This window comes from Brassica oleracea, chromosome C5 (assembly GCF_000695525.1).
Source record: "Brassica oleracea var. oleracea cultivar TO1000 chromosome C5, BOL, whole genome shotgun sequence".
Taxonomy (NCBI): Eukaryota; Viridiplantae; Streptophyta; class Magnoliopsida; order Brassicales; family Brassicaceae; genus Brassica; species Brassica oleracea.
In genome coordinates, this window is record NC_027752.1 from 938,208 (window position 1) to 946,747 (window position 8,540).

Genomic DNA, 8,540 nt, shown 5'->3' on the forward strand with positions numbered 1-8,540 from the left:
GCGAAAAAAACGACTTGGTGAAAATCGCTTTCTCTCGGTCGAGAAAACGAAAGGCTTAATATAAGAGAAGTAGACGAGAAGACAAATTTTGAGAGAGAGAGAGAGAGAGAGAGAGAGGTGTTGTTGATAACTTTTGCTAAGCTTTCGATTGAAGTCAAACACTACTTAAAAGCGTTTCCCCATCGATAGATAGATAATAGAGAGAGAGAGAGAGATCGATCGGATTCAAACCGTCGGATGTTATATCTCTTCGTCGGTGATTATCGGCGGAAGCCCTCCGTGGTTGAGTCTGGGGTTCTGGTGGACGGTGATGACGGTGGCGGTGGATGATCGAAGACAGCGATGCTCAGTTTTTTTATTTATTTGTTTTGTTAGTTGGTTGTGAGTTAGTTGGTTTGTTAAATAGGTAGTTGGGGTTTAGAGAAGATGATGAAGAAAGGGAAAGGGAGGAATAGTAGTGGATTGTTACCTTCTTCCTTTAAGATCATTTCTTCTTGCCTTAAAACTGTATCTGCCAACGCCACCAACGTTGCCTCCTCCGTTCGTTCCGCCGGAGCATCCGTCGCCGCTTCAATCTCCGCTGCAGAAGATGACAAGGATCAGGTCTCTTCATCTTGCTATTTTGTTTAAAAGCTTGACGAGTTTGGGATTGTTTCCTGTTTAGTGAAGTGGTGGTTGGTAACAATCTGCAACTTCTTCTCTTCTGATCTGATTGTGTCAGTTACGGCTGGTTAAATTGCTGATTTAGATGTATAATTTCTTTTTCAATTATGGTTGAAACTCTGTGAAATTGGGGCTTGCAATGTTTTTCAATTTGTTGATTAGAAGATTAGATACATGGATGGATGTATGATTATATCTGATTTAATCTGCATCTCTCAGCTAGCTTGTGTTGAATGCTTCTCATGCTAATCTAAATTTATTTTGGTAGTCTTGGTAATTAATTTCATAGGTTAAGTATTGATTGTAGTTTTAAGGTTTTCAGAATGAATAGCCTTGGTTTGTCAATCTGCATCTTTCTTCTGTTGTACATAAACATCTGAACTTTGCTTTCATGAGCAGGTGACATGGGCTGGCTTTGGCGTTCTCGAGCTGAGTCAACATATCACCAGACATGTTCTCTTACTCGGTTATCAGAATGGATTTCAAGTCTTTGATGTTGAGGATGCCTCTAACTTTAATGAACTGGTCTCCAAACGCGGTGGCCCAGTTTCGTTCTTACAGATGCAGCCATTACCTGCAAGGTCTGGTGATCATGAGGGTTTTGGGAACTCGCATCCGCTTTTGCTGGTTGTTGCTGGGGATGACGCAGCTGGCATGGGTTCGGGTCAAAGCTTTTCGCATAATGGTTCATTAGCGAGAGTAGACTCTTTCGGTGATGCCACAAGTTATCCAACCACTGTTCGCTTTTACTCCCTCAGGTCTCACAGTTATGTATATGTGCTGAGATTTCGATCATCTGTTTGCATGATTAGATGCAGCTCCCGAGTTGTAGCTGTTGGCCTTGCAACTCAAGTGAGTATCAGTAAGCTTTAAAGATGTTCTGATTCTTGTGCAAAAAAATTCTTTAGTACGAGTAGTATTTCGTCTTGAGACAAAGCTAACCTTGCTTGCACCTATAGGCCAAGTATAAATTTACACATGAGTGTAAAAGATTTATATTTTTCCTCAGACCATACACTGATGGTTTCTATTTGGTTTATGCAGATATATTGCTTTGACGCACTTACTCTGGAAAATAAGTTCAGTGTTCTCACTTATCCTGTTCCTCAGCCAGTGAGACAAGGGACAACTAGGGTTAATGTTGGCTATGGTCCGATGGCTGTAGGTCCAAGGTGGCTTGCATATGCTTCCAACAGTGCCATAACCATGAAAACAGGGCGCCTAAGCCCACAGAGCTTTGTTTCTTCACCCAGTGTCAGTCCAAGTAGAGCTGCAGGTGGAAGTAGCGTGATGGCCCGTTATGCAATGGAGTCTAGCAAGCAGTTAGCCAATGGACTACTCAACTTGGGGGACATGGGATATAAAACATTGTCAAAATACTACCAAGATATGCTCCCTGATGGATCTAATTCTCCAGCGTCGCCAAATTCAATCTGGAAAGTTGGTGGGGTTTCTGGATTGGATGCAGAGAATGCTGGAATGGTTAGTTTTATTCTGAATTTGAACATCTTGAGCAATTCTTAGGTCACATTATTCCTTTCCGCTAGAGTCGTCTAGCAGTCATTACTCAGCCGTGATAGAGATACTTAAAAGCTCAGAATTTCTACATAGTTTCTTACTAGGGCTCCTGAATCAAAGATCTTAATCAATAGTCACTTGCTTCAAGCTTTGTTCCCTTGCTAGTGTTTTGGATTAATTTATTGCACACATTTTGAATGTTCGTTTCATAGGTTGCTGTCAAAGATCTTGTTTCCGGAGCTGTAGTATCACAGTTCAAGGCTCATACAAGTCCTGTCTCAGCCCTTTGTTTTGATCCTAGTGGAACCCTATTGGTTACTGCTTCTGTGTGTGGGAACAATATCAATGTCTTTCAGATCATGCCATCTCGTTCGCATAGTGCACCTGGTGACCTAAGCTATGAGTGCGACACTTCTCATGTGCATCTCTTCAAGCTGCATAGAGGGATCACTTCGGCCGTAAGTATACCTTTAAGTTGTGACATATGTCCTTTCTTTTTAATATGCGGTTTTCTTGATTGGAAAATTTCTACCCCTTTTAACAGATTGTCCAGGACATTTGCTTTAGTCGTCACAGTCAGTGGGTGGCTATTATTTCATCCAAGGGTACTTGCCACATTTTCGTTTTAAACCCCTCTGGCAGCGATGCTGGGTTGCTACCTTTAAATTATGAGGGTGAAGAACCTGCCCGACTTTCAGCTTCAACTTTTCCATGGTGGAATACGCAAACTTTGGCAGTTAATCATCCGTCTTCATCGCCACCACAAGCTGTAGCCCTTTCTGTAGTGAGCAGAATAAAATACAGCAGTTTTGGGTGGCTTAACACAGTAAGCAATGCTGCCACTGCTGCAACTGGAAAAGTTTTTGTACCATCGGGTGCCGTGGCTGCTGTTTTTCACAAGTCTGTTACTCATGACCTTCAACAGAACTCGCGGACTAACTCATTGGAGCATATCTTAGTATATACTCCATCAGGCCATGTGGTGCAGCATGAACTTCTGCCATCTGTTTGCGCAGGATCACCTGAAAGTGGTTCGAGAGTGCAAACCGCATCACATGCTCAAGTTCAGGAGGATGACTTGAGGGTCAAAGTTGAGCCTATCCAGTGGTGGGATGTATGTAGAAGGTCTGACTGGCTGGAAACAGAGGAACGACTTCCCAAAAGTGTCACTGAAAAGCAATACCATTTGGATACAGGGTCGAGTAACTTACCAGTCCATGAGGATGCATGCCTTTCCCTTGACATCAATGGCAACTTTGGTGAAGATAAAACTAGTTCTGAGAAGGCCCCTGAAAGATCCCACTGCTATCTTTCTAACTTTGAAGTAAAGCTTACCTCAGGGATACTACCAGTGTGGCAAAATTCGAAGGTATTTTTTTTGTCAAAATTTCTCTTTCTTGCTTATAGCTGTACTTATCTCTTGATTTTTATTTTGCTTTCTTGATGTGGTGGTAGATCTCTTTTCACGTGATGGACTCTCCAAAAGATAATACTGGTGGAGAGTTTGAGATAGAAATCGTTCCAGCCCATGAACTTGAAATAAAACAGAAAAAACTCATGCCAGTTTTTGATCATTTCCACAGCACCAAAGCTACGCCGGAGGAGAGGTAATCCCAAAAGCTGGACAACTATTTACTGTCTTCTTGTACTATCCATTTCTTAGACGAAAGTTTCTAGGTGGACAAGAATTCTCACGTGCTTTACTCACACAGCCTATGTATTCTCTTTTCCAAGTTTCCTGTTTTATGTTCCCTGATGCATATCTTAATGCTTTGAATCATGGAATGTCTGACATAGGTTTTCCATGAAATGTTATCACACATCGCCGTTGGGATCTTACCAAGCCAATGGAAAGATTTGCCAAGATATAATCAACTGTCACTCGAAGCCAGGATCTGCTGGAAGTTCTGAAGAGAGTAAGTCAATATTCCCTTCCCTAGTTATCATTTATGAGTTTGTTCATCACCTCGTCGATATCCTTTCAAGTTATGTGAAAGTAATCATTTGTTTTAATTGTAATAGGTTCATCTAAACGGATGGATAATTTCCATGATTCGGATCACATGAACAACTCATTCAAGTCTTCTTCAAATCTTTACCCAACAACAAATGGGTTCTACAAGGAAATAGAGAAGGAGAACACAAATGGGTTTGTTGAGAAACCTGTAACAGCCGAATTCTACACGCTAGAAGAAACCCGGATGGAGAAGCACATCACAAATGGCTTCACCACACAACCTGTTCAGACAGATATCACTGTCAATGAACAGATGCTCTCTACAGAAGAATCTCCTATGAACTTTGGTTTTTCTCTGCGTGAAGAACATTGCAAAGCAGTAGCAGATCCAAAAGAAGAACACCTGATGAAGTCAGCTGAAGTTACAAATGGTCATCATCTAAACGTCAACAACAGCACAGAGAAACCACAAGGAGATGAGATGGTATGTGGTATGGTCTCCTTTGTAGGCGATTGATTCTCATGGTACCACACTCAAAAGCCTCGGGTCTATGTATAAATATCTATGGTGAATCCTCTTTCACAACCTTTAATGCTATTTATTATCTAAGAAAACAGTTGAGAGAGACTAACCTATCTTCCTAATTTTTTTTTTTGGTTTGAACAGACAAATAGTTGTCAAAAGTCCTGAAGGCGTTCTGAAGTTTGTAAATGTGTAAAGATCATCAACACTGGCCTTGAACTAATTTTTGTACAGTTGGATCCAGGTAAAGATCATCAAACACCTTGGCCTTGAACTTCACCAGTCGTCCTTTTATTTGTGTGTGGGTTTCGTTTCTCATGGTGATTTCTTCTGCGACTTGTTTCTCGAGTATTTTACAGTTGCCGGAATAAAATCAACAGCTGTTACTGCAAGAACTGAATACTGAAATCATGTGATAATATATGTGAATGATGTTTTATTATGGCTTCTTCTTTTTTATTATTCTCGCATCATCGGCTTATCAATCATTTAAAGATAGAAGCCGAGTGAATTTATGAACAGCAGCAGGAGGCAAACAGAGGCAAACCACCATGCTCTGATCACCACCAGACTCGACTCCTCCTTGAGGTAACAATACACAAACCTGTGGCGTAGGCCTCAAGTCTATTGGTCCTGCGTAAACCGGTTTACCCCATCCAAAATCCGCTGTCTCATACATCTCAAACCGTGTCCATTGCGTTATCATTAGCTTCCCTCCGAACTCTAACCTCTTTGGCCGTTTCACCTCCACGTAGTCCACCATAGAACGCAAGTAATCCTCTGTAACCCTAACCCTCGCCTCTTGAACCAGCCTCGTCGTCTTGGAAAGAGAATCGTTCATAACATTGTTGACACTGCTCGTAGCGCAAGCCAAACACACCACGTTGCCGTAGAACCCTTCTCTCAGCTTGAGAGCTTCGAGTCTTGTTCTCACGTTGACTGAAAAAGTGAGCCTGAGATTGTATTCTAATGGCTTCACATCAAGTGCTTTGACCCATGATTTCCATATATGTGCAGCCATTGCATCAAATGAGCTGCACATTAGGCTCGAGTCTTGTCCTTGAGCAATGCTTTTAATCCGACGCTGAAACTCCTTGTTTATCCTGTAACATTTCTGCAATGGCTTCGTTTCCCACAGAGAGTTAGTCAGATTCGATCTTTCTTCAACTGCAAGGTACTCATCATGTGTGTACTTCACCATTGGAGGGTTCCTTGGTTTAAAAACTTCTCTATCCCAAACCGGCTCAGGATCTGCAATCAGTCTCCCGTTTTTGGCAGTAGCAGCCCACGAGGCAAGAAACTGCATAGCTCCAAAACCATCGCAGATGCAATGGCAGAGTCTAATCCCAAGGCTAAACCCACCACATGTGAAGAACGTTACTTGAGCTATAAGTAACGGCATCTCAAGTATTTTGTAAGCTTCTTCTTTAGGATACTGAAAGATTAACGGTAGCCAAGCTGGATTTGGCACTGTGAGATCTCCAAGATCATCTAAGGCCATTGAAGAACTCGCTGACACCATCAACGCACCTTGCTCTGCGCCGAAGAAAACTTCTAGTTTCCCGTTTTCCACTTCCCTTAACCTACCGGAGAATGGATAATACGGAACAAGAACCTCGCCAAGAGCATCTTGAAGCCATTTAAGTACCAAACACTCTCGAGTTTTGGTTTGGTCATTGCTTGAACGGTAGAAATAAACGGAGGGAGTGAGGACACGCGCTCCGACCGTATCATCCAGGTTTGATAGATAGAGACTATGGTGAGGAGACTGATCTGCAGGTGTTGGACTTGATGGATGTACAAGAAAATTGCTGTTGATGGTGACTGGGATATGGAGATGAGAGAACTTAAGTTCTTGAATGCAGGAATCCATTTTTGATAAATTAAACAAGATATATAGTTTCAATCTTTTTTGTTTTGTTTTGATCTTTACACCAATACGGTACCCCCCATGAAGAAGGGACGAATTTGTAGAGAGAATTCAATTAGCTAAACCGGTTTTTGGTTTAGGTGAGAGATAGGTTGCAGGTGTTGTTCTTGCATAGTAAACTGGTTATTTATGTGTTGTATCATCCAACAAGCATGAGATGAAAAAACAAGTTGTGCATGATTATTATTATTATTATTATTATTATTACGTCGTACAAAGGACATAGTGTCACGACAAATACTGAATAGTGAGACAAGACATGAGTTTGTCAAAGAAGATACTGATTCACCACATGTCTTAGATCCTAAACTGATGTAACGCAGGAGTACTGATTGTTTTTGACCTGAAGATGGCTGCGAACTCGTTGATGGTTAACTCCCTGTACTTGGCAGGGTTTTCTTCAGACAGAGGATTAGCCTTCATGAATGTGCTGAAGAAACATGGTGCTGAAATACGCGGTACAGAAGATCCATACCACTCTATGCTCCGCGCTTATGAACTTGTCATTGGTTATAAGCTGCACATGGTATATTACAAAAAAGATCAAACCATAGATGAAACGAAGCTAGAACTCAGGACATTTTATTCTTAATTGACCTGGAGAAGATCTCCCATGTTAGCGACAAGAGCTCTAGGGACAGGAGGGACATCAATCCAGGTTTGGTCATGGAGAACTTGAAGCCCTCCAATATTGTCCTGAAGTAGGACTGTGAGATACGAAAAATCGGTGTGCTTGCTTAAGCCTAAAGTTAGGTCAGGCTGAGGGCAAGGTGGGTAGTATTGGCAGAACATGACTTGAGACTTGGCGCAATCAATGTCCTTGAGGTGACTTGAGTTTTGCCCCAAAGCCTCTGATAGAAGCTCAAAGAGAAGTTCACCTAAGGCCTTCATGTGTTTTGAGAACTCCATCATACTCCCTGCCACATCAAAACAACTATCCATGCTAAGCTTCAACTTTACTCTTTAGTATATATCATTCCTAGATAGTTAGCCATTATCAAAAGACATGCATGGTTATAAAGTTTTCGTACGACTCATTCCGGTCTGTTTATTGATGCTACTTCAAGTTTGAGTAATAAAATTTTTGATGTAAAAAAAAAAAATCAAAAGGCATGTATAATCATGGTCGGTTTTTGGCACAATCCGATGAAACATTGGTAGTGAGTCCCAAAATTTTAGTAAGAAGCAATATATATATATATAGACATGGCTTCTAATTTTTTGTTATAAAAAACTTAGGGTGTAACCAGGTTCTGTACATTAGCCAGTAGGATATAAAACAACGCACCTAAAAGGGCCGAGAATAAACAAAAGGGTCCATTTTTTTTATAAATCACATGTATCCCGACCTAATGAACCAAAATCAATTATTGGTTTTGTACTTTTGTTAGTTGTCGCCATTTGTATATTTGAGCCACACCTGAAAAGATTTTGTTTATTATGTGACTGGTTTCGATGATTACGATAAGATGACCCCCTTTATTTGGGGCTTTAGTTTGGGCTTGGTTCTGGAGCTCAGTCTTGAACTAGGCCTTATCATGTGCATAATAAGTTCAAGGGTTGAGTCTTTCCCGTTTACAAAAATATAAATCTTTTACGAGGAAATGAAGTATCATGGTGTGAAGTAAAGGTCCAATTCCTGGCCCACACAAGTCCAGCAACGTTTGAAGACCTGCAACAAAAGGAATAATCACGTTAGTTTCCTTTTCACGTTCGACAAGAGACAAAGCGTTGAATACAATTAGGAATAGGAAATCTAATGTCGGTGGCTGGAGTTATAAATAGGGAGGTAGTAAAGGCTTTAAGATCATCCGAAAATACAGACAATAACGAGCAAGAGAGAAAGATCAAGAGCAATATTAAACAGGCTTCGTTTACTTATTAACCTTGTGATCTCTAATAGTTGATTGTGAGACTCTTTTGCATTCTTGAATAAAAGATACGTTTTG

At 41.0% G+C, this 8,540-nt stretch overlaps 3 protein-coding genes across 3 annotated transcripts; 1 reads left to right on the forward strand and 2 right to left on the reverse strand.

The window, feature by feature from the left end:
* Positions 1-59: 59 nt before the first annotated feature.
* On the forward strand, positions 60-5,100 carry LOC106294994 (autophagy-related protein 18g). Its single transcript, XM_013730735.1, has 9 exons — positions 60-603; positions 1,063-1,515; positions 1,708-2,145; positions 2,394-2,639; positions 2,726-3,550; positions 3,637-3,788; positions 3,979-4,097; positions 4,204-4,706; positions 4,806-5,100. Exons 1-8 carry the CDS (start codon positions 427-429, stop codon positions 4,653-4,655), a joined length of 2,862 nt encoding a protein of 953 aa, XP_013586189.1. The 5' UTR covers positions 60-426; the 3' UTR covers positions 4,656-4,706; positions 4,806-5,100.
* Positions 5,101-5,137: 37 nt separating this feature from the next.
* On the reverse strand, positions 5,138-6,641 carry LOC106294995 (omega-hydroxypalmitate O-feruloyl transferase). The gene has a single exon (XM_013730737.1). The coding sequence runs from the start codon at positions 6,532-6,534 to the stop codon at positions 5,143-5,145; it is 1,392 nt and encodes a 463-aa protein (XP_013586191.1). The 5' UTR covers positions 6,535-6,641; the 3' UTR covers positions 5,138-5,142.
* A 362-nt stretch (positions 6,642-7,003) lies between these two features.
* LOC106344220 (1-aminocyclopropane-1-carboxylate oxidase homolog 5-like) lies at positions 7,004-7,533 on the reverse strand. Its single transcript, XM_013783633.1, has 2 exons — positions 7,189-7,533; positions 7,004-7,108 (listed from the first exon to the last, which is right to left on the reverse strand). Exons 1-2 carry the CDS (start codon positions 7,531-7,533, stop codon positions 7,004-7,006), a joined length of 450 nt encoding a protein of 149 aa, XP_013639087.1.
* Between the last annotated feature and the right edge of the window lie 1,007 nt (positions 7,534-8,540).

Excerpts from the sequence above, each read along its gene's own strand:
- LOC106344220 (XM_013783633.1), bottom strand. The coding sequence starts at position 7,533 with ATGGATAGTTGTTTTGATGTGGCAGGGAGTATGATGGAGTTCTCAAAA. Across the intron at positions 7,109-7,188 it reads ACATGGGAGATCTTCTCCAG|CTTATAACCAATGACAAGTT; the intron begins GTCAATTAAGAA and ends TACCATGTGCAG.
- LOC106294995 (XM_013730737.1), bottom strand. The coding sequence starts at position 6,534 with ATGGATTCCTGCATTCAAGAACTTAAGTTCTCTCATCTCCATATCCCA.
- LOC106294994 (XM_013730735.1), top strand. The coding sequence starts at position 427 with ATGATGAAGAAAGGGAAAGGGAGGAATAGTAGTGGATTGTTACCTTCT. Across the intron at positions 2,146-2,393 it reads ATGCAGAGAATGCTGGAATG|GTTGCTGTCAAAGATCTTGT; the intron begins GTTAGTTTTATT and ends TTCGTTTCATAG. Across the intron at positions 4,098-4,203 it reads TGCTGGAAGTTCTGAAGAGA|GTTCATCTAAACGGATGGAT; the intron begins GTAAGTCAATAT and ends TAATTGTAATAG.